At 46.5% G+C, this 25394-nt stretch overlaps 1 protein-coding gene across 7 annotated transcripts in view; it reads right to left on the bottom strand.

Moving 5' to 3' along the window:
* CABLES1 (Cdk5 and Abl enzyme substrate 1) overlaps nucleotides 1-25394 on the bottom strand; it is a 109391-nt gene that overhangs the window by 66865 nt on the left and 17132 nt on the right. For all 7 annotated transcript variants that reach the window (XM_082641603.1, XM_082641604.1, XM_082641607.1 and 4 more), the window contains exon 2: nucleotides 578-649. In XM_082641603.1, the coding sequence (XP_082497729.1) occupies nucleotides 578-649 (72 nt within the window). The remainder of the gene's footprint in view (nucleotides 1-577; nucleotides 650-25394) is intronic.

Below are 25394 nucleotides of genomic sequence, written 5' to 3'. Positions count from 1 at the left end.
GTGTGTGTCTCCTGAACTCCAGGAGGGCCAGGTGGACCGAGGCGCAGGTTAGAGGAAGGAGAGCTGCCAGTCAGAGGCCCGCAGCTCAGCAACTGATGTCACCCAAAAAAAGATGCTTCGAAAGCACTTTTCTAATCCGGAGGGAGAAATGGAATGCTTTCAGCCCCAAGGGAGCACTCACAGCTGACCTACCTGAGTTTCCCAGCACCTGGCTCTGGAGGAACATCGTGGCACCTGCTAATGAAGTCGGGGACTGTGATTACTGTGTCACCGCGCCTGGGAAAGCCGGGGCAAGTGACGCGCTCTTCTTCATCAAGCAGCAATTTTCAAGAGGAACGGGTAACCGCACCTGAATTCACATGCAAACTGGGCTATTCTGATACATAATTGGGATTTCATAGTGTTCTAGTTCTAATGTTCCAAAGGGCTGGGGCTTCCAAACAGAGTCTGGGGATCCGATTGTCATTTTTAGAATTTAATTCTGTAGATCAAAAACTAAAAAAAAAAATTCAAACTTTGGCCGTCACCTTGTATTACAGGCCATTCACACACACATAAATGCAACCCGAAAACTTACCTCCGTAGAGGAGCATTCTCCTCAATATCTTCCAGGGTCTCCAAGGACGATCTCTGGGAGATGAGGCGACGTCTGCAGAGAGAGGGAAAAAAAAATCTAGGAGTTAAAACTGCATTGTGAAATGGATCAGGCATTTCTATAAAGCTAAAACTGTTCTAAAAAAATAAAGTCCACTAAGGAAAAAATCAGGCAAAAGGTGTTTTAAGAGGCTGCCATATTCCCAGCCTGTACCCTGAATGCCAAGCCCATCTTGCCTTGCTGAATCCTGAGCTTTCTCCCTGGTGGTAGGGCTGCTTTTTGGTGATTAGGGAAGTGATGGATACTTTTTATGCCGCCTAAAACCAAAAAAAGACAAGGTGCCTCTGATAGTGTATAAATTTGGTACTGTGTGCACTTTTTCTAAAGCATTAGATAGTACTGTTAAGTATTCAGATATCAGTGGTCTGAACCAGCTTTAGCTGATAAATATTAAATATTAAAACCGTACTAAATAAAATCTCAAAATCATTAGGAGGCAAGAAAAAACGTATGGTCTCTGGGCCATAATTTCGAAAGCAACTAGAAACAAGGCAGACATTATTCCCCTGGGAGAATTTCTCTGAGACCAGTGAGAATATATATCAGGGCGTGATTAGGCAAAACACAAACTCTTTCCCTCTGCTAAAGAAGTGCAAACCACCTGCCCAAACCTCCTCAATCTAGTTTCTTTTGTCAGACTGAAATAAGAATGGGTCCTAGTTAATTGAGAATATCTGGTACAGGGACCAGGCGGGATGGTGGTTGGTAATATTATAGCAAATCTGTTTGAACAAGGGCCATCACTTCATAGTAAATGATTTGGCTGAAGGGTGGTATGGACAGAAAAATATCTGATTGGGTCTTTACCTTGGAAAACAATGGGCCTAAAATTAGAAGACTACGTCTATTTTGTGTTCATCTGATAACATTTAGGTTAAGAACATGCAATTATAACCATGTTCTAATTTGTTCTAAAGAATAAAAAAATGAAACGAATGTTTTTTGCTTTGTTCTGTGTGTACTTTTTCTGACCACCCACACTGATACCTTTTTGCTTCGTGTTTTATTTTTAATAAGACAATCAGAAGGGTCATTTTTGCAAACCATTCGAAGGCTTCATCAATTTTCTGAGAGCCTGTCTTCATGTTTTGACAGTCAAATCCTTTCTAAAACACTCAGCACACACCTCCCTGCTTCTCTCTCCAATGAGCCTCGTTTGTCCACATGTGAGAACAAGGAGCTCTCCAACATCACCTTCACTGTCTTCATGACACACGGACCTTCTGCAAGATCTGCAGTTTACTCTGTAATTAACTTATGCTAAGCTTCCATTTCTGTAATATGGTATTGTTAGACTTCCAGCAGTCAGTCAGACCAGGGAGACACTGGTCTTACCTGAGGGGGTGGGGAACTGATTTCATAGGTGGGGATTTGAGAGGTGGCCAATTCATGAGGAAGTAGGACTCGTCTGTGCAGCCCCCTAAGTCCAGGGACTCACCACACCAGGACCCCTGTGACAACACCTGGCGGCTGTGGCTTTGAAGGAAGTGTCCAGGCCATCGTGAGGCACAGCCCCTCTAGGTGCCAGGTCTGGCTGGGACGGAGTCCCAGGCTGGGACGGGGACAAACCCCCAGTTAGTCACACTCCCACCCAGTGTAGCTCTCAGGGATAGGTGTCCCCATGCTTCCCATCCAAGGGACGGTATGATGGTATGATGCTACATGTGTGCTGGGTCAGACAGTCTCAGATTTCAGTCCTGGAGTCTGGAGGCTCTGGGACCTTAGAAAACTCCTTAATCCCTGAGCCTCAGTTTCCTCACCTATGACACGGGGAAATGAGAGTAAGTAAGAAACAAAGTGACATGAAGTCCTTGGCACAGGACAGTTAATGACCAGGAGCTCCTGGGATTTTCAGATTTTTTTTTTTTTTTTTGCGGTACACAGGCCTCTCACTGTTGTGGCCTCTCCCGTTGCGGAGCACAGGCTCCGGACGCGCAGGCTCAGCAGCCATGGCTCACGGGCCCAGCCGCTCCGCGGCATGTGGGATCTTCCCGGACTGGGGCACGAACCCGTGTCCCCTGCATCGGCAGGCGGACTTTCAACCACTGCACCACCAGGGAAGCTCACTCCTGGGATTTTGATTGTTACTCCAGTTTCCTCCACTGGGGCTGCAGCCTGACCTGATGCCCTCCCCGCTCAAATGACTGGGGTCAGCCTGGCTGTCCCAGTTCTGGCCGCTCCTCCAACCCCTGCCAGTGGCGAGGTCACTCCCAAATGCCTTGTGCCCGAGCCAACCTGTGACACGTGCTCCTTCCACCCCTATACCCCCTTCAAAGCAGAACTAACTTGGTGTCACCTTCGCTGAGGCACTGGCCACCTATAAAATGAGAGCCCCAGGCCTCCATGCACTGTTCTTACTTAATACCAATGTCTCCTCTGCAGCTGTGATTAAAATGACATTTACTCTGTTTATCGTGGATAATGTTCTGAGTTGCGTTCTTCATTTTTTTTTTTTCTTTTTTTGGCTGCACCATGCAGCATGTGGGATCTTAATTCCCTGACCAGGGATCAAACCCTCACCCCCTGCAGTGGAAGCGCGGAGTCTTAACCACTGGACTGTCAGGGAAGTCCCTCTTCTGAGTTTTTAAATCAAAAGTGAAATATTAATTTAAGTATGCACCCCTAAATTGTCATTAGACATAACATAGTCACAGGCAGAAATAAATGTATGGGTTTCAGATCCTGAAAATCCCAACAAATTCTGTCAAACTTTGAGCCTTCCTCTGCAGGCAAATGCAGAGGCACCTGTCCCCTCTGCATTTTCAGGTGACAGGTAAACAGACATTTAACATTTGGCTCAATCTGCAACCGAGGTGACTGCAGCAATTGTGCAGCTTCAAGCTCTCCCTTCCTTCAATTATCGTATCAGAGGTCCCCTGGGAAGCTCTGTGGTTGGCTCCTTGGGCAGTGAAGATACAACCAAGGCCGCAGCAAAGGCCAGGCAGGTGCATCCTTTTCTGCCCACCCACCCGACCAAGCCTGGCCTGCTGGGACCACAAAGCTGATCCCGGCTTAACTCTTGTCCTCAAGGAGCTCATATTCAAGGGGGAATCCGTGGGACCACCAGCAGGGAATTCCATTAACAACCCTTCAAGCTCCTCTGGCATTTGAGGTTGTCTCCCTTTCCCACCCCAAGAAGAGCATGGCCAGCCCTCCAGCTGAAAATGTGGCCATATGAACCCACAGAGGACACATGAGGCACTGACAGGCGCCCTGGGGCCCACAGGCTCCCGTCCAACATTCAAACCAGGGTGTTCACCCTAGAAAACTAGGTCAATTCATAAAAGCACACAGTCTGATTCCCCATCTAAAACACACATCCGGCAATTCCTATGCTGGAAAAGACAGATGCTATTTGGAAAATAATCAAATTAGAATACATCTTTCTATATATTTATAAGGATTTGTTTTCTAAAAGACAGTACATCTGATATTCTCTTCATGAGTTGAACAGGTATAGATTCTCTCCCTGTCACACACACAGAGGCACTTAAGGCCTGGATTCCTCAGAGGGAAAAAAATTCAAAACCCAAATGCCCATTTGTTCCTTTAAATTCAGCAGACGTGTGCTTCCCTTCTTCATGAACAGAACTAAGCAATATATTCTTTGAGATGCACATATAGAGCTTGGAAAGAACTACCATGGATTGTTGTAAAGACACTGTCACATGGTGCCAGAAAAACGAAGATACGATGCCTGCTCTTCCTGCACGAGGGCCTGCCCTGTGGTGGTAGCTCATCTCTGCCCCTGCCACCTGCTAAATCCTTCCAAGCTGTGTAGTAACCTGTCCCCTTGCCCTCTATCTTCAGAAAGCCCACAGTGGAAGGGAAGGCTAAGGGCGTGTGGCCCACCTTCACCAGGCACTTTTCACCCTGTAATCAGCCTCATAAACCAAGTCCATTACTGTGCAGACTCCTTACCATTGGGCACAGTTAACAAGCAGAGGTCTTTGAATATTTTAATGACTGATGAGGAATACTTAGCTTTGGGCCAAAACAGCATGCCCCCTTCTGAACCAAGAAGACATTCAGTGAGACCCCAAGCGTTATACGTCGAAATCACTAAACGAAAGATTGAGTCCTCAGAATTCAGGGTTCCCCATCTTGTCTGACAATTATAATTTGGGCCCTTCCACACTGGCCACCAACACTTCTGAGGCCGATGGGGTTCACATTCAACACTCATGTGTAAGTCAGCCTCCCTAAAGCACCCAGACTCATTTTAGAATACTACCCTTTGAATGTTGGATTCTGCCTAGGCAAGGAAATTCTAATCCATGACAAGGTTGCCTATCTGGATATCCCTACTTGGACCAAATTAATCCACTTTTCATTAGGGCTAATGGTTGATTGTGGTGTACACCAGAGTGGACTCTGGGCTCACTAATGTCCCTGCTGACCAGTGAGGCTGGGGCAGGGTCATCCTAGCTCCAGCTGGGCCCAGGGTTTAGGACGGTGATTTAGGACCAAGCTGGGATAAAGAAGGTGACCCCCAGCCTCAGCATTGGTGTCAAACAAGTAGGTAGAGTTGGATCAATGCTCTCCACCCAGGGAACATTAATAATCTCTGGGGGAAAAACACAAGCTTTGGGAGCAAGAAGGGACCCTGACCATCTGGGCCAACCATTGCTACCCTCACAAAAAGGCAATTTAGCTGTGTGGTTCCCCCCATGTATGGAGTCCCCTTCCTGGCTGTCAGGCCGCTGGAGGGCAGGGTTACCTCTTCACAGACGTGAGGGAATGAGGGCCTCACGGATCCCTCAGTTACATAAGGGATGGGCCAGCTGAGGTCATAATCACTTCAGATCTGTTCCAACAGTTATTATGACCAAAAAAAACCCAAACAAACAAAACCTCCAACCATAAAAATAACTTATTCTTATAGCCACAAGACACCCACAGACTTTTTTTTTTTTTTGCGGTATGTGGGCTTCTCACTGCTGTGGCCTCTCCCGTTGCGGAGCACAGGCTCTGGACACGCAGGCTCAGCGGCCATGGCTCATGGGCCCAGCCGCTCTGCGGCACGCGGGATCCTCCCAGACCGGGGCACAAACCCATGTCCCCTGCATGGGCAGGCAGACTCTCAACCACTGCGCCACCAGGGAAGCCCCCAGACTTGTAATTTATTTGCTGTGTTACTTGGGTCCTGCTCCCACTGACCACGTCACCTCCCTCCCCCAGACAAAACTGACCACTCCAGCCAGTGAGCAGCAGGCTCTCCTCACCTGCATAGCCCCAGGGATGGAAGATGCTCAGTAAACAGCAGGGACTCGATGAGGGCCGGCTGAATAAACTAATGAAGTCCACCATCTGCCGGTGGCTGTTTGGGAGTTTCCCAGAGAGCACCAGACCTTCCACTCAATGCTTTTCTATACACAATTACTGGCTCTTCTCTACTCAATACACAAGGTCCCAATCTGATCACCAGGAGCCCAGAAATCATCCTCAGAAAGCTTCCCATTGTCTCACTACAGCGAGAAGAAGAGGGAGGCAGAAGACCCTTATCCTGCAGGGCTGGGGTGACTGGGTGGGCAGAAGGGCCAGGGTCCCCAGCACAGCCCAGCAGTTCACAGGCAGAAGGCATGATCCGTTTAAAATGGATTCCTTCTGTTTGAGTTTATTAAACATTCATCTTTCCAAATGGATTTTTCTCCCCTGCTTTTGTGACTATAAGAGTACTATGTTTCACTGTTTAAAAAACAATTCAAATCAGGAAACGTATACAGTAGAAACTGAGGAAATGACCTGCAAACCCCAGGGCCCAAAGAGCACCTTCTAAGAGTTTAGTGTATGTCCTTTTAGACTTGTTCCTATTTCCACCTCAACTTATAAATGTGCGTGTGTGTGTGTGTGTGTGTGTCTGTGATTGAAACTATGAAAAAGACAAGAAGGGTTTGCTTTTTTAAAACCAAAGGCAACAAGGAAGAGCAGCCCGCCATGGGGTGAAGCTGGAAGCTGGCTCCACTGTTGGTGACATGTGCAGTGTCTGAGCAAGATATAAGGATGGGATCTCAGAGAGACCGCAGCCAAGAGAGAATCCGGGGTCCTTCCCAGGCTGGGAAGCAGCCCCCGGGGCTGGGTGCCCTGTTCTCTGGCTCTGGACCAGCAAGTGAGAAGCAGTGAGCACAGAGGGGCTGTGCTTGATTGCTTGCAACACCAGCTACGGAGAAGGGGATCGAGGACCCCCAGTAGGATTAGGGCTCCAAGCTCACCGCTGAGGCTTGGTCCTGATGCCCACAGGTCCAGCAGCCTTCCCCACGCTGAGGTGCAGACGCGGGAATGGTGGCCCGAGACCTTTCTGGGGGCTGGAGGACTATCTCACTACCTCAGGTAAAAGAGATACTGCAGGCAAGGAATCAGGGCTGGACAGCAAGCAGTCCCACTTCAACCTAGAGACCACGGGAGTCTTCATCTCTCAGCCTCCTTTTCTGACTCAGAGTCACAAAGCTTCCAAGGTCCCAATCAGGGCCCAGCAAGAAAAGGTGTGAGGGTCACTAACCTAGACAGCAGAGCTGGCCTTTTTAGCAGTTAGGAAATCCCTTTGCAAAATGTCATAAGATCCCATCCCCTGGTTCGTATATCTCACGTACGAGAGGAAGCTCACTACTTCAAGAAGCCCTAAAGAGAAGAACCACGATGTATCTAAGAATCGTACTTTCATTGATACAGCCTTTGTGAAAATTCTCGTTTTCAAATACCAGGCTTCAAAGTCAAATGGTAACATCCCCACTGTTCTTTCCTTCATTTCTCTAACGCAGCTTCAAGGTGTTGAGGTCACAGCACCAGGAGCTTGATCTCCAGATTCAGCAACTAAGCTGTGATAACTCTGGTCATGATTTGGCAAATTTTAAAGCCAGGATTCCAGATGCTCCTGTAGCAGAAGTCAAATCAGACTGTGTTCCTTGAAGAAGCAAACTGTTTTGCACCAATACATATGTGATCACAGATGAGAAAGAAAAGCCAGCTGTCCCCTCTCAACAGAAGCTACAGTCTGAAAGCAAAAACGGCCTTGGCTTCAGCCTGAAGGCATGTTTGTTAGATGCATGCTCAGTTCTGCTTTCCACGATCTAAAGCTTCATCCAGCAGCAAAGGTGCTGAAACTGAGTGAGGCCCTACCTTGCTCACCTGGCAACGGCTGGTTGATAGACTGTGAAAGAAATCCCAGAGGAGAGCTGTGGAATCGGACACAGCAGTGGCGCACTGGCTGGGCCAGGCCACCAGGCTGGGGTGACTGCAGAGCACCCTGCCTGGACCCGTCAGGTCCTGCAATGCCACCGAGCAAAGAGCACACGGCTGATTTGCTCGTGCAGGAAAAAAACCCTCTCCCTGTGGCAGCATATGTGTCTAAAGGCAGATCCATACGCAGAATACGGATGGACACAATTCACACCCCCCCAGCGGTCATGGAATTTTCCTTGTAAAGGAAGGAAAATAGTTCATCTTTAAGAAAAGAAGGGCTGCGTGGATCAAGAAACAGACAAAATGCTAGGAAACTGATTTTGAATCTGGCTATATTTTAGAGTCTCTAGCTGATAATCAGGCACAGAATCAAACTGAAGTCAATACACCAAGAATTGCCAATCAGCTTGTTCAAATAAGATCTGTTTCTACATTAAAAAATATTCAGCCATTTATTTCCTATTTTTGCAAACATTTATTTATTAATGATATATCAAGTATCAAGCAGCAAGCTGGATGCTGAAATACAGCAGTGAAAAAGGTAAACACTATCCCTCCCTCATGGAATTTAAATTTATGGTCAGGAAGACAGACACTAAACAAGTAACATAATTCTAGTTGTGAAAGAGATTAACACAAGGGAGGAAGAAAACAAACTACCTATAATACTGTGGGGCTACTAGCAGGATACATTTCAGTTATTTGTAAACATACTGAGTTCTTGTTTCTGCATGTGTGGCAAGAACTTCCCTGGTGGCACAGTGGTTAAGAATCCGCCTGCCAATGCAGGGGACACAGGTTCGACCCCTGGTCCGGGAAGATCCCACATGCCACGCAGCAACTAAGCCAATGGGCCACAACTACTGAGCCTGCGCTCTAGAGCCCGCAAGCTATAACTACTGAGCCCGTGTGCTACAACTACTGAAGCTCGCGCAGCTAGAGCCTGTGGTCTGCAACAAGAGAAACCACCGCAATGAGAAGCCCGCGCACCACAATGAAGAGTAGCCCCGGCTCGCCACAACTAGAGAAAGCCCATGCACATCAACAAAGACCCAATGCAGCCAAAAATAAATAAACAAACAAATAAATAAATTTTAAAAAGAAAGAATGCAACTCAAAATGTTTACAAAGAATACAGAGACACTCGGCTTGCCTGAGGCTACGTTTGTTTCGAGGTTCTCATCAGACTCACCAAATCCTGTAAAACCAAGGTGTGAGGTCATCTTAGCATTTAGGGCTGTGCAGAGACAGACTTGTTGGCAGGATTTAATGACTGGCCAGGTTTTCACTCCTCAGATTCCCCACTCCACCCTGCCCACTGTGCCCTGCTGATCTTACAAAACACCCTTTCCATCATGTCATTCCCTAATTTGAAGATCCACAATGAGTCCCTCTGGGAACAAGTTCAAACTCCTCTGACAAAGGGACTAGATGGGGAGACCAGAAGACAGCAGACACAGCACACATGGCCATCCCGAAGGCACCTCCCAGTCTCCTGGGGCATCCCAGGAGATAGAGGGGCCAAGCCAGAGCCATGAGTTGACAGTGCCACATTCTAATTCCCCCTCAGCCTCATCCCGGAGGGAAGGGCCTGGCCCTGCAGCTGGAGGGAGCAAGTTGGGCCAAATGTGCAGAAGAAGAGAAACCAAGAGCAGGTGGATTGGTTGAAAAAAAAAATCAGGACCCAGAAAGGTTTTGGGTTTGTGTGGCCGATGAGATAAAACGACATTACCTTCACAATAGAACATTCTGGATAGCCATGGGGGTGACAAGTGGGGCCCAGACCAGGGCAGGGTGAGGGTGGAAAGGAGACATGAGCAATGGAAAACCACTCAAAATTAAAGAATCGCTTTCATCCTGGAGACGAAAGAGCCCTGTGGATCAAACAGAACCAGTCCAAGGAGTTTGGGGCCAACTCACGTATGTTCTGGGTGGGCCCCAGAATCAAAGGAATCAAATCCAGGTGTTTCTGTGAAAAGAGTGCCCTGAGCCAGGTGAAGGAGGGCGGCTGGGAACCCAGCACCTGGACCCAGAGTTTAAGGCCAGGACAGACCAGGTGTGGAGTGTGTGGGGGTAGGGGAGGGCACGAGTGAGCTTGAAGGAGAGCCAAGATTTCACTGGGAGAGGACCTCCTGGGGAAGAAGCAGCTGGACTAGCCCCGGAGGCTCAGGGTAAACTCAGGAGGGACCTGAGGAGGGGCATGCATGCCTCATGGGAGTTGAACAGGATGCAACACCAGGCTTTGCAAGACATAGAGGAATTCCCTGAAGCAAAGTCCGGGAAGGAGCCCAGTAGGAGCCGGGAGCCAGACAGGCCCCTATCAGATGGCTGAGGTCAGTTCCAGGAGGAGCTGGCGAGACCCCAAAGGCCAAATGAACACGCAGATGGGTGGGCTGGGGCCTGGCACCACAGTGAGATGGAACAAACACGTGCACCCATAAGCGTGTGTGCACTTGCGTGTGCGTTTACACAGTGTTTCCTTCTGAATGAGAACAACGGAGGTGCAGGAACACCTGCAGGGCACATGTGGGGAAGCAAGGTGCAGGCACAGTTGGCTGGAGATGCTTCCTTAGACGGAGGCTGATTGCAACGGGTTCTGAGCCTTCCAAAGACCCACAAGCATCTGAGTCGTGTCAGATGGACCCTCGGCCTCCACTCATCTCCAGCCTCTTCAGGAAGAGTGGGTCATCCTGGACCCTCTTCTCTGTACTCAGGATGGGGCCTTCTCTTAAACAGTCCACCCTGACAATAGCCCAAGCATCGGTGACCTCACCTTTCTTTCCCAGTCATTAGGAGGACTTAACTGTTGCTTTGCAAGAATGCCTTTACATGCTGAAGACCTTTTAAGTTGTTGGACGGCTGAATGGGTGCCCTCTATGTCCACAGACAGTGCTATGGGGTCTGCAGCACAAAGGCTAGAGATGGACGAGAAGAAGCCAAGCCCCGCCCCGGGAGGTGACCTCCTCTCCCCAGCTCCCCCCGTCTTGAAGGGCTGAGATGTCAATGGGAGCTAATTTAATTAGAGCAGTGGAGTCAGGTGGGGCTGGTTACTTCCCCGCTGGCATTTCACTGAAATTTTCAGAGGCTGCCTTCCAGCATAATCGCTCCCCTGAGTTTCTCCCTTGGTTTCCAGCTTGACCTTTCTCTGTTCCGAAGGGCTGTCAGTAGAAATGGATTCTGACAGCTCGGAAACAGCATGCAATTATTTATAGCAAATTCGGGATGGATCGGGTTTCATCAATCTTTATTTTCTGCTTTTTCCGATTAACCATGGCCCACGTTCAGTCGCAGCTTATGGAAACGAAGACTAATGCTCCCTTGTCTTTCCAGCTTCAAGCATCGGCCTCCCTTTTCCTAACGAGGGGCCCAAATGATCTCACTCCTCTCTGGAAGCCTTTTTAAAATGCCTTGCTTCTCCTTGGCTGCCGAGGTTTATTCCCTTTATTGAAAGCTGATGGGGATTGGGCACAGCTGAATCGCTGGTCTCATGAGGGGCTTATAGGGTAAGGAATGCCCCAGGGGTGACCAAATCTTAGCTCAAAAGAAAACTCAGAATCTGCTTCACCTGCTCTTCATCCAAATGCTACCATCTTCCTAAGGCACAGGGCAGTGCCACCTGCTCTGCGAAGCTACCTCTGACATTTTCTGAATTCCTACAACATTTGGTATCTTTACTGTATTACGTGGAAATTTTGATATCTAGATACTTGTAGAATGATTGATTTTATTCTTATTACACCTTGTATCTCCAACCTGACTGCAAATACCTTGAAGAGATAACTATGTCTTCCCTTCTCTGAAACCCCCTCGGTGACTGGCACATTACCTGGTCATAGTAGGTGCTCAATAAATCCTTAAGTACAGCATGAACAACTGTCTGTAGCTACAGCTGGCACACAAAGGGCAAGGATGGATCTTAACTCCAGGGGGTCAGATTAACACTGCTCTGAGGGACTATTCTGAGACCCCTCACCGAACCAGCAGAGGCCCAAACCATATCAGGAATGAGGTCCAAATGAAAGCTGGGAGGGATCTCTGAGATCACCAGATCACCTGTGTTCAAACTTCTTCTGAGCAGCAGAATGTTTTTTTTTTCAAACTAAATCTTATATCAAGTCTCCACATATGAAGCAGATTAGAATAATTATAAATTTTATAAGTAATTTTTTAGATTCAAATGTATAACTCAATCACTATTAGAACAGTGAAGCTATTTTGCTGTACAAGCAAATCTGAAGTTACGGTGACATTTCTAGTCTGAGGTCAATCTCAGCATCTAGCTTATTTCTTTTGGTCTTGGTTGTACAGTATGGAGATAATCCCAATTGATACAGATAGGTAGGTGCCTATGGTAACCATTTTTAAACGTCTCAGGACCCACTTCAATTAAATAGATGTGGCAGGTGAAGCTTAGGTGCACAAAATCGACTTACTGTGGCAACATGTTAATTAATGCAAAATTAATGTATTGACAATCACCAGCATGATAGCTATGAACACTACTGAGTTTGTACTTTTCCACAGTTTTAAAAACACTTTATATATGTATATAAGTGTGTAACATACGCACATATAAATTATACCTGAAAATGTTAAACACAGAATTACCCCATATGACTGGCAATTCCATTCCTAGACATAATCCAAGAGACATGAAGGTTATACTCACACAAAAAGTCGTACATGAATGTTCACAGCAGCATTATTTACAATAGCCAAGATGTGAAAATAACCTAAATTTCATCGACTGATGAATGGATAATAAAATGCAATATTCTTCAGCCATAAAAAGGAATGAAGTACTGATACATGCTATAAAACGGATGACCCTTGAAAACATTATGCAAAGTGAGAGAGTCACAAAAGACCACATGGTGTATGATTCCAATTATATGAACTCCATAGAGGCAGAAAGTAGATTAGGGGTTGCCTAGGGTTGGGTGGGGGGAGCGGGAAGAATGGGGAGTGATTGCTAATGGCCACAGGGTTTCTTTTTAGGGTGATGAAAATGCTCTAAAATTAGAGACTAGTGATGGTCGCACAACTTTGTGAATATACGAAAAACTGCCGAATAGTACACTATGACTGTATGAATTATCGCAATCAAGCTGTTAAAGTGATATAGAAAATCTATATATGTAGGAAACTATATTCTGAGGAAAAAATTAGAGTCAAAATGAATCAACTGTTTGTGGAATTCCTTAAAGCCCTTGCTGAGCTCCTTAGTGCTCTATTGAGATAATACGATTATGAAAACTATGGATCTGGTTCCTTTCCTTTGACCAGACCTATGGACACTGAGAGCTTAGCTGACCCGCCCAGGCCAGGGCCAGATGGTCTGAAAGCAAGGACAGGGCCCAGGTGATCTCACCGCAGAGCTGGCTCCTTTCCTTTCTAATGTGGCTTAAGCTGGCCCTTTCAGGGTTTCTTTCCAGCACTCCGTAACAGGAACCAGGTGAGCACAGAAGGCGGTATAGGGGCAAACTCACCACTTTCACCAGGGCCTCGTTTTCTCCCCCATCTTCCACGGGCATCTCCAGCTCAGCATCACCAACACTGCTGACAGACAACACGTCCGTCCCCTTTCTCCCTGCACCCTTGCAGGGCAAAACGGGACCTCCTTACTGCACACATCAAAGTGGCGTATTTGTTTGGAGTCTGAGACTTCGGCTTCCTTAACTTCCCATTTCCCTCACCTCTGGTGCAGGACACTTGCAAACGACTCCCTTTTTTTTTTTTTCTTTTTTTGCTGTACGCGGGCCTCTCACTGTTGTGGCCTCTCCCGTTGCGGAGCACAGGCTCCGGATGCGCAGGCCCAGCGGCCGTGGCTCACGGGCCCAGCCGCTCTGCGGCATATGGGATCCTCCCAGACCGGGGCACGAACCCGTATCCCCTGCATCGGCAGGCGGACTCTCAACCACTGCGCCACCAGGGAGGCCCACGACTCCCTTTTTATGAAAGGCTCATCCTGTTTTCTAGAGAGGAGAGAGCCTGGGAGCAACTTCAGGCCTCCAAGAAGCAAGATGCAAGACAATACACCCTCTGAGGTGCTTCTGTCAGCATCTGGGTAGGTAGTTTAATTTTTTAACAGTTCGTTTGGAGCCCTTTGAAAATATATTATTAGCACATTGGCCTCACCATATACCTAATATAGCAACCATGGTTCTAATTACCAGGCTGTTCAAGAAAGGTTTCCAAAGTGAGTTTGCAGCCTGAGAGCTGTGCGGAAAACCACATGAATATTTACTTAGATGTTCTGTGGATTCAACTTATTGGATACTTGGCGAAAGCCTAACCCAGAGGTCTGAGTAGCCCTTTATGCCAGGGCTTTGGTGTGATACCACGTGGTTATTATAAAAAATAATATATTCTTTTTTAATAGAAAAATATTTTATTAAGGTATAGTTGATGGTGTACAATATTATATTAGTTTCGGGTGTACAACATAGTGATTCAATATTTTTATAGATTATGCTCCATTTAAAGGTATTATAAAATATTGGCTATATTCCCTGTGCTGTACAATATATCCTGGTAACTTATTTATTTTATACATGATAGTTTGTCTCTTAATTCCCTATCCCTATCGTGCCCCTCCCTCTTCCCCTCTTTCCCATCAGTAACCACTAGTTTGTTCTCTATACCTGGGAGTTTGTTTCTGTTTTGTTATATTAATTTGTTTGTTTTATTTTTAGGTTCCACATATAAGTGATATCATACAGTATTTGTCTTTCTCTGTCTGACTTATTTCACTCAGCACAATACCCCCCAGGTCCATCCATGTTGTTGCAAATGGCAAAATTTCATTGTCTTTTATGGCTGAGTAGTAGTCCATTGTACATATATACTCACAAATAATATATTCTTAAAAACTTCCAAGGTGGGTGATATACCATTTTCAACCAGTGTTTTCACAAAGCAACAGACTATAATCAATGCAATCAGCTGCCATTTTATTTTCCTAAGGATGCTCAGTGGTGTCATTCTTTAGGGCAGGATCCTTAAACTGGGGTCTCTGGACCTCTTAGGGGTTCTGTGCACCTTTAAAATCAAATGTAAAGCGTGTGTGTGTGTGTGTGTGTGTGTGTGTGTGTCCATTTTCTCTCTTTTCTAAAGGAGAATCTATGAGATCCCAAGAGAAGATTAGAAACCACTGTTATCAGGCAAAGAATGATGCTACCAGGGGTAGCAGGGGTGACAGGGCAGAGTCCTAGATCCAGTTCTGTCTCTATTACGTGACTTTAAGCAAGATGTCACTGTCACCATTATCAGTGTCATTGGCACAGATACAAATATTCACAGTCCTAGGTATTGGGCATGCAGAGAAGGGTAAAGAAATGTAAGACTTGGTTCCTGTTCTGGGTGTCATGACCTAGTATGGAGACAGGGCAAACACAGCTCTGAAACTTGTAGACTTTAGTCAAATACTCACAGGCCAGAGCTTGGAATGCAGGTGAGCTCTGACCTGTGCCCCATTTGGAAGGGAGGCAAGGCTGAAGGGATCGTGGGGAACCAGAGCTCCATTAAGGTGCATGTAGAAGCACCCTAGAAGTCTCTGTGGAGCCTTTGGCTCTGCTCAATGGGGGTCAAGCCCAGGTGGCTAGGGTTTCACTGGGTGGCAGGAATCTTGGAAAAAGCTGAGGGATGACAGTCAAAGCAACACCAAAGCAGAGATGAGGGCCTTCTCTGAAAATTGGGTAGATTCCTAAAGATCGCACTTATATATCAAGTAACACTTTGATCTATCGAAAGGAAAGTAGAGAAAAGCGAAACAGAAGGACTTTGTAAACCTTTACCAAGAGATGGGGGCATGAATCAAGATATGCAGGGCAGAGGAGAAGAGTGCACATATACTCTGGGAAGGTCCAACACACGTGAAACTGCCCCTCTACAACCTGGAACAAAGCTCACCTGAACTACCAACTGTCGTGCATTCGAACGTCCATCCGCCATTTACTAACTACCCACGACAAGGTGCTGGGGGATCAAGAATGCATAGAGCTCAGTCCCTGCCTTCAAGGACAACCTGATGGGGAGACATCTTCAGAGAGATGATTAAAAAGGAGAGTGCACGGATGGATGTGTTGTGGAAGCAACGAGGAGACTCGGGGAAGGCTCCCAGGGTGCCAGTGCTGGGACGGACCTCGGCGACCACTCATCCAGGTGAGGAGACCATGCACCGCCCGGCTGCACAGGTCACGTGTTAGCAAAGCCCCAGTAATGTACCACACCACCTGGCTCATCTCCAAAGGCGAGAGCAACCTCAGCCCTTCTTTGCCACCAAAACGTATCAAGGTTAAGAAGGCGGTCTTCACTGTTTCTCGACAACGCAGAGCAGCCCCTCAAACTGATCCCTGCTCAGCCTGGGAGATTTTGTTCCTGGATTTCAACACGTGTCCTTTGAAACTGAAGCTTGTCAAGCATCAGAACAGGCAAGGCGCACTCTGAGGCTGGACTGGGCCTATTACATTGGCTCCAAGATTTAATGCCTCGTAATCATCAAGAGCCCACTTTCCCAGGTTCATAAAAACCCAGCAGTCTGGCTTCTGCATTCAGACTAATAAAAAGCACAATGGGCATAAAGGGACTGAAGGCCCGTCCACATGCCACCCGAGGAGCCTCGGTTATGTGGTCCTGGAACCCAGAAACACCCCCACTGCCCACCCTGCCAGAGGCCATAGAGAAGGTGTGGAAGAAGACTGATGTCCATCCTGTACGCCTGAGACAGCGCCTCCAACACCACCCAGGCTCTCGGGAAGGACATCAGACCAGACCGAAAGGCGGCAGGCCCTCATTACCTGTTTCTCCATCATTCTGCGAACATTACATCCCAAGCACTCTAACAGCTTTATAGACATCTTTCTTTTTTTAACACCTTTATTGGAGTATAATTGCTTTACAATGGTGTGTTAGTTTCTGCTTTATAACAAGGTGAATCAGCTATACAGTCTATATATGTCCCCATCTCCCCTCCCTCTTGCATCTCCCTCCCACCCTCCCTATCCCACCCCTCTAGGCGGACACAAAGCTGATCTCCCTGTGCTATGCGGCTGCTTCCCACTAGCTATCTATTTTACATTTGATAGTGTATATATGTCCATGCCACTCTCTCACTTCGTCTCAGCTTACCCTTCCCCCTCCCTGTGTCCTCAAGTCCAGTCACTACGTTTTATAGACATCTTTGTGTTTAATTCTCACAACGCCCCTGTAAGGTGAGTACTGTTCTGACTCCCATTTCACAGGTGGAGAAACTGAGGTTCCAACATGGTATGTAACTTGCCCAAGGCCCCAGAGCCGGGAGGTGGTAGACAAGGAACAGGGCAACTTCCATACTGAACACTCTGAGGTGGCCCTTTGCAAAGGAGATTCGTTCTTGGATCTCTTCCAGAACTAGCATCTCACAACATTATGGAGGAAGGAGTGGGCTGTCTTCCACAGGAGAGCTGGGAGGGATGGACGGCTGCCCAGGGATCCCTCCTTCCCACGGGGCTGGCGGCCCTATCAGGGCCACCATCAAGCCCAGGCAGGAGCCACCTGCCCCGCAGCTGCCCGTGACTCCACGGTGGCTGGCTCTAATTAGGGGAAACCAACAGGTTTCAAAGGAATCTCTGGAGAGCCTCTGCAGGTCACATGCTGCTTTAAACCCCCTCATGTACTTATCTGAGCAACAGGACATCTGCCCCCGTGGTCCTTTCAAATTCTGATGAGTTCTCCAGACGTTTGTTTCAAAAGAAGTGAAGCTCTAACAGTTTCTGCTAGGTTTGAAAGAAAGCTCTTTTACTTCAAAGTGAAAGCTATTTTGTCAAAGAAATAAGACAGCTTTACCCAACTAGGTTGGAATGGTGGGTTCAAAAAAAAATTAACTTTGGAACCTTGGACTGGGTGTAGGGGAAGCTTCACTCTTGGAACTCTAAGGCCCCAATCACATTAGAAATAACTGAGTTTTCCTCACAGACTAGGCTTTTTTTTGCGGGGGGGCATGCCACACAATGCATGTGGGGATCTTAGTTCCCTGACCAGGGATTGAACCAGTGCCCCCTGCAGTGGAAGCGCTTAGTCCTAACCACTGGACCGCCAGGGAAGTCCCCTCACAGACTAGGCTTAATGTGTTTAGTCATTAGATCAGGTCTTCAGGTGGCTGGAGCTTCGTGGAGATCCCGTATCGTGGGCACCTGTTGTGGGAGCCCTCTGATACAGGTGAGGGCCTCATCACGGGGCGTGGAGAGACTGGGGGCTCTTCTTCCAGGTTCAACTGTCAGCCCCATCTTGGACACAGCTTTGCTCTGTGCCCTGATTTTTCCCCCCCCACTAAAAAAACTTTTTTTATCGTGGTAATATATATATAACAAAATTCACCATTAGAACGATTTTTTAGTGTACAATTTAGTGGTGTTAATACATTCACACTGTTGTACAACCATTACTACCCTCCAACTTAAACTCTGTACTCATTAAACACTCACTCTCTTTCCCCCCTCTCCCCCTGGAAACCACCATTCTCCGTTCTGTCTCTGTGGATTTGACTCTTCCAGGTACTTCATCTAAGTGGAATCATACAGTATTTGTCCTTTTTTACTGAGCATAATAATTCATCCATGTTGCATGTGCCAGAATTTCCTTCCTTTGAATAGGAGTACAGACTACATTTTGTTGAGTTTCATCCATTGACAGACACTTGGGTTGCTTCCAAATTTTGGCTATTGTGAATAATGCTGCTATGGGTGGGCAAATATCTGTTCCAGTTCTGTGCCTGGATTTTTTGTGTGTGTTTTTTTGAACTCTGAAAGGGCAAACTGGCAACAGTCCCATCAGATGCCCCAGGAGTTGCCCCTGGGTGGCCCGGAGGTGCCTCAGGTGTGAAAAGAAGGGAGGCGGTCCTGGGAGCTGCCCACACACAGCTGTCACCCAGAGGGCTGCCAGCCTAGCTCCGGTGTTTATGGGAGCCGGCCTGTTGCTTTTAAGCATGGGAATGAACGGAAGGGCACAAGCCCCTGCGTGCCCGTCTCCTTCCCCACCTCAAACACACCCTTCCCTCCACGGAGGCAAAGCTGCCCGCTGAGCCCCCTAGGGCACACGTGGGCAGCTGGAGCCCTGGTGTGGAGCAGCCCCTTCTTCCCTTCCATCTCTCTTGCCCCCTCTGCAGATGGAGACCCCTCCTTGCTCTCGTGGCATCCTGGACATGGCTCTGTCATCGCAGCCCTGCACCGTCCTGGTGGATTTTCCTGTCCGGCTCTCCTAGGTGACTCAAGGCCCCCTAAGTCCAGGACTGGCTCATATTAGGTGCACAATAAATACCTGTTGAATGATGGAACAAGCCAAAATAAACAGCTCCTCAAAGCCCCCACAACAGCCCCAAATGAACACTACACAAATTATAACCGACAGCATCTACCCAATGTGAGTTTCCTAAGGATGGCACCTTGCTAGCCTTTTAAAGTGTATTTTGAATGAGCTAATACAACTGCAAAAAAAAAAGAGACATCTGGTAAATAACACAGACCCTGAACTTCCAAACAACTTCTTGAAAAAATCAGCCTGCAGCTGGACCATCCAGAGCCTGAGGATTCTCAGTGGGGGCGGTAGGGGCCGTTCCAGGCTCCGTCTGTTCTGCGGCCCCTTTTCCAGACATGTGAGGGGAAAGATCCAGGAAGTCTCCCAAAGAAGCCTGGAAAGTTTTTGTTTTTTAAGTGGAAAAAAAAAAATAGACGTGGAATTGAAATTACCATTAAGCAAACATAAAAATATGAAAGCACACTCCCAGGAGATTAGGGAAAATAATTTCCGCTGATCGTGATCTTGAGATTAGTTTTGTCGAGTGAATCAAGCACCAGGCAGTGAGCAAGGGAATCTGGCTTCTATTTCTAGCTTCCCGCGCCCTGGTTCAGCCATTCAGAAATAACTTCTACTCCTTGCTTTTTCTACTTTAAAACAAGGGAAATGCCACCCTTCCTCCTCTGTCAGCAAAGAAATTGTGCTCCACACAGAACGTGCAGGATGCCCGGACTTCTGACACCATGGAGAGAATTCAATAAGCTCCCAGAAAAGCAGCCACCAACAGACATGTGCAGGATGAGATTTAATGACAAGAGGGGGTGTTCATAATGTATGACTGAGTGAAAAAAGGAAACTTGCAAAAATGGTATGTGCAGTTTATTCTCTAGTATTAAAAAAGAGAGAGAGAATAAATATCCACACCATAACCGATGTTAACTGACAGATTCTAACGCACCCATATCCACGCATGCCCTACGCCAAAACATTAACTGGTCAGTCCTGGGTTTACGGGTAATTTAAATTTGCTTTTTTCTAAATGCTTCACAAAGGTATTCCTTTTTGTTATCAGGGGGAAAATACATAGTTTTTAAGAAAAATGTATTCATATTATACACAGAGACATAAATATGTATGTGTGTGTGTGCACACTGTGATTGTATTCTGGGTGGTAGTAAAGAATCAACTGGCGCCATTATTGAAGAAAATAGGTGGACGGGCAAGATATAAAAGGTTGATAAGACAACCCCTTTGGATTAAGTGATTTCTTGGCCAGCTGCTTGCACACACATCAAAAAATCCCTAGAATCGCTTCTTTCCAGCAGACAGGAAATCACTCATTTCCCCTGAAATGTGAACTTTCAGGCACCAAGTCTGATGAGGAATCAATCGTTGCATTCAAACAAACCTTCCCTTTCCTTTTGTAAATCACCTCTAAATGAGAGATTGCTTCTAGATAGGCGGGGAAAAAAGAGCAAAACATTTAGAGTGATTACACCCATGTTCAAAGCAGTATTAGTCACAATAGCCAAAAGGTGGAAACAACCCAAGTGTCCATGAATGGAAGAATGGATAAACAAAATGTGGCATATATATATATATATATATATATATATATATATATATATATACACATACAATGGAATATTATCCAGCCTTAAAAAGGAAGGAAACTCTTGACACGTGCTACAACACAGATGAACCTTAAGGATTTTATGCTAAGTGAAATAAGCCAGTTATAAAAGGACAAATACTACATGATTCCACTTATATGGGGCACCTAGAGTAGTCAAATTCATAAAGACACAAAGTAGAATGGTGGTGTCCAGGAGCTGGGGAGAGGGAGTAGTAGGGAGTTATTGGTTAATGGGTATAGATTGACAGTTTTGCAAAATGAAAAGAGTTCTGGAGATTAATTGCAAAACAACGTGAATGTTTAACACTACTGAACTGTACACTTAAAAATGGATAAGAGGGTAAATTTATGGTGGGTTTACACTCTACCCAGTTTGGTTTATGAATGTAGGAAGCAATTTCTGGCACGCAGAAATCCCTCTTTTCCTGGGTGGAAGAAAGACAGAACCCGACCCTAGGAGTAAGTGCACCAAAATGTTAGCAGTGATGGGATTACACATGGTTTTACTGGTTACTTTTTAACTGTCATTCTTTTTTTTGGTTGGATTGGGTCTTTGTTGCTGCGTGTGGGCTTTCTCTATTTCCGGTGAGCACGGGATACTCTTCGTTATGGTGCGCGTGCTTCTCACTGCAGTGGTTTCTCTTGTTGTGGAGCATGGGCTCTAGTGGCGCGGGCTTCAGTAGTTGTGGCTCGCGGGCTCTAGAGCGCAGGCTCAGTAGTTGTGGCGCACGGGCTTAGTTGCTCCACGGCATGTGGGATCTTCCTGGACCAGGGCTCGAACCCGTGTCCCCTGCATTGGCAGGCAGGTTCTTAACCACTGTACCACCAAGGAAGCCCTGTCATTCTTTTTTTTTTTTTTTTGCGGTATGCGGGCCTCTCACTGTTGTGGCCTCTCCCGTTGCGGAGCACAGGCTCCGGATGTGCAGGCCCAGCGGCCATGGCTCACGGGCCCAGCCGCTCCACGGCATATGGGATTCCCCCAGACCGGGGCACGAACCCGTATCCCCTGCATCGGCAGGCGGACTCTCAACCACTGCGCCACCAGGGAGGCCCCCTGCCATTCATTTTTAACACAACTTTAGAGACAACTTTTCTGAAACACAGATTTCCAAAAAGCACCACTAAAGTGTCTTAGGAGAAAGTATGAAGGTAAAGTGAGAGTTGGTGGTTTATTGATTGATTGATTGATTGGTTGGTTTTAATGTTCAAAGCAGTATCTTTATCACAGTCTGTGGGCCAGTTCGAATTTACAAGGGGCCTCCACTGACAAGGGGGTCTCAGGATGAAGTCCAAACCAGACATATGGCCCCTACAGAGGACATTTGGCGGGCGGGGCGGGGGGGATGCGCATGCCCACCTCTCCCCCACACACGTTGGGCCTTCTGTTTTAATGGTGTCAGACAACAGATGTGCCCGAGGCCCCTCCTGGAAGGGCCCGCTGGACAGACGGACAGGCCACAAGGGCATCACACGGCAGCACGCGTGACAGCACAGGGCAGCACAGCCGCCCACAGCGCCACACACTGTGCACCTGGCACTGCACCTGGGGCAGAGGGTCTTGCAAAAGGAAACTGGAAGACAACCCTGCCTGTCTCTTCTCATTTCTCGTTTCTCTCTAGTAACCCAGCCCCTATCCAAACAGCTATCTGAGCATCAACACATCTGTTTGAAAGTCCTCACTTGGGAGAATCTCCTTTTATTTAGATAATTTCAGAGTAGCCACAGACAAGAATTACCTGACAATCCTCTAGAGACAAGAATCCTAGCACCTGGTGAGGCTATTTTAACGGTGTAACTTGACAATGAGTTGAAAAAACCAGTCAAACCTTTATCATTTTCTCTACCTAGATTTTTAGGATGAGATAAAAATGGGCAAAAAAATCATAAACTCTTTTGAGAAAAATATAAAGAGCCTTTGGAACAGCAGATTAATTCTAATCTCGCTAGGAGCAACTAACTTTTTGTCTGTGAATGTGTTTTAATTATTTATTTTTAAACTTCCACAGATGTCTTTTATAAGCTCACACGGCCAGGATCATCTGACTGGAATCTATTTAGCAGCCTATCTTGCACTGACGCCTTGGGCTGAATAAACACTGACGTGGAAGAAAGAATCACTTGTTCACTGATAAAAGTGTATACGATAGAAAAAAACCATCTAGGGTAAAAGGTCTACTTGAAACGTGTCACAAAATACTTGCTTATAGGAAAGGTGCCCTTTCCCCTTAAGGAAATAGGAGTTTTCTTTCTTTTTAAAACAATTTTATTGAAGTGTAGTTGATTTACAATGCTGTGTTAATTTTTGCTGTACAGCAAAGTGATTCAGTTATATATATTCTTTTTCGTATTCTTTTCCATTATGGTTTATCACAGGATACTGAATAGTTCCCTGTGCTATACAATACGACCTTGCTGTTTATCCATCCTATATAAAATAGTTTGCATCTGCTAATCCCAAGCTCCCAGTCCTTCCCTCCCCCAACCCCCTTCTCCTTGGCAACCACAAGTCTGTTCTCTATGTCTGTGAGTCTGTTTCTGTTTCATAGATATGTTCGTTTGTGTATGTTTCAGATTCCACATATAAGTGATATCATATGGTATTTGTCTTTCTCTTTCTGACTTTCGTCACTTAGTATGATAATCTCTAGGTCCATCCATGTAGTTGCAAATAGCATTATTTCAGTCTTTTTAATGGCTAATATTCCATTGTGTGTGTGTGTGTCTGTGTGTGTGTGTCTGTGTGTAGGTGTATGTGTATCACATCTTCCTTATCCATTCATCTGTCAATGGACATTTAGGTTGTTTCCATATCTTGGCTATTGTAAACGGTGCTGCTATGAACACAGGGGTGCATGTATCTTTTTGAATGATGGTTTTGTCTGGGTATATGCTCAGGAGTGGGATTGCTGGATCATATGGCAACTCTATTTTTATTTTTTTGAGGAACCTCAAAATAGAAGTTTTCTAACAAGAGAACTCTGGCGAGCTTATGTTATAAAGGCAAGCAGGTGGGACTTCCCTGGCGGTCCAGTGGTTGGGACTTCGCCTTCCAATGCAGAGGGTGCAAGTTCAATCCCTGGTCGGGGAACTGGGATCCCACATGCCTCCGGGACAAAGGACCAAAGCATAAAACAGAAGCAATACTATCACAAATCAATAAAGACTTTAAAGATGGTCCACATCAAAAAAATAATCTTTTTTTTTTTTTTTTTTTTTTTGCGGTACGCGGGCCTCTCTCACTGTTGTGGCCCCTCCCGTTGCGGAGCACAGGCTCTGGACGTGCAGGCTCAGCGGCCATGGCTCACGGGCCTAGCCGCTCCGTGGCATGTGGGATCTTCCCGGACTGGGGCACGAACCTGTGTCCCCTGCATTGGCAGGCGGACTCTCAACAACTGTGCCACCAGGGAAGCCCCCAAAAAATAATCTTTAAAAAAATAAAATAAAATAAAGGCAAGCAGGTTAGGCAAAGCAAAGTTTAATATTAGATACAAACACAAATATGAATTTAGCTCTGCGACTTTTTATAAGCAAGTAACAGAAAGCCCCACCTCACGCCCCAGGGCTGGAAAGTTCCAAACTCTGTTTCTATAGAGCAAACAGAAATTTCCTATATTGCTCTCATAGTCTGCTGCTATATGTCCTTGTTCCTAATTGAAGCATCCCTCGGCAAAAGATTAATTTTGTGCCACTCAACTGTGAGACCCAGGTCTGTGGAAGGAGGGAAGAAATGCAGAAAGTAACTTGACTGCCCAAGAGTGGGGCTTCCAGAGAGAAAAAAAGAATCGATTCCCCAATCACTACCATATTGTAATTACCCAGATGTGGAAATAATGTCACATCCTTTGTTTTCACCTTCTGCTGGTGACATGAAAGGCATTACCAAGGAGATGGGCGGGCTGCCTGGGGTCTGGTTAGAAAGGTACGTGTCTGATGGGTCCTGGGATGACTCCAGTTTGGGGACCCTCCACATGATCTGGTCTCCCCATTCCTGTGGGACACAGGACTGCTTTTGACTAACATCTGTACCAGTTGCTGAGTCGCAGAAGGAAGGGAAGGAAAACTCTGGCAGTTTTAAATACACTTGATTAGCTGTAAAGATGGAGGTTCTGGGGTGACACAGAAATTTGCTCTTTACATGCCTTAATTATGCTTTCCCCTTGTGACATCTCATGTTCTTGTCTTCTACCACTTGAATGTTCACAGTCAGGGACTATTAAAACCCAGCAGATGCCCGCTAATATTTACTTGTCTGATTAACTGTCCACTCATCAAAAATGGCAGGGACTTGACAAAAGTCTGTTTAATCTGCTGACTGCTGACAGTCAAACTGGATATATAAAGCTCTAAAACAGATTTTCCAGGTCTGAACTACATAACCCAAATGGATCAAAAGGACTGGAAAATCGCAAAATCTCCTCTTGGCTCTGGGCCGTGCAATTACAACCATACTTTACTATTTGCCAAATTTAAGAGCCATCTCTGATGACCGGACACTCATTTTCTGAGCACCTGTCAGCTAAATAATCATCATGGCTCATGCACAGAGGGTCTAAGGCAGGAGCAGGTCTAAGCACTGAATATGAATTACACAGAATTCTCACATTAACCACACACACTTGGTGTTAATACTATATTTTACAAATGAGGAAACCA

The sequence above is a fragment of the Mesoplodon mirus genome, assembly GCF_964341445.2.
Source record: "Mesoplodon mirus genome assembly, chromosome: 13".
NCBI classification, from domain to species: domain Eukaryota; kingdom Metazoa; phylum Chordata; class Mammalia; order Artiodactyla; family Ziphiidae; genus Mesoplodon; species Mesoplodon mirus.
This window is presented reverse-complemented; position numbering and strand designations above follow the sequence as displayed.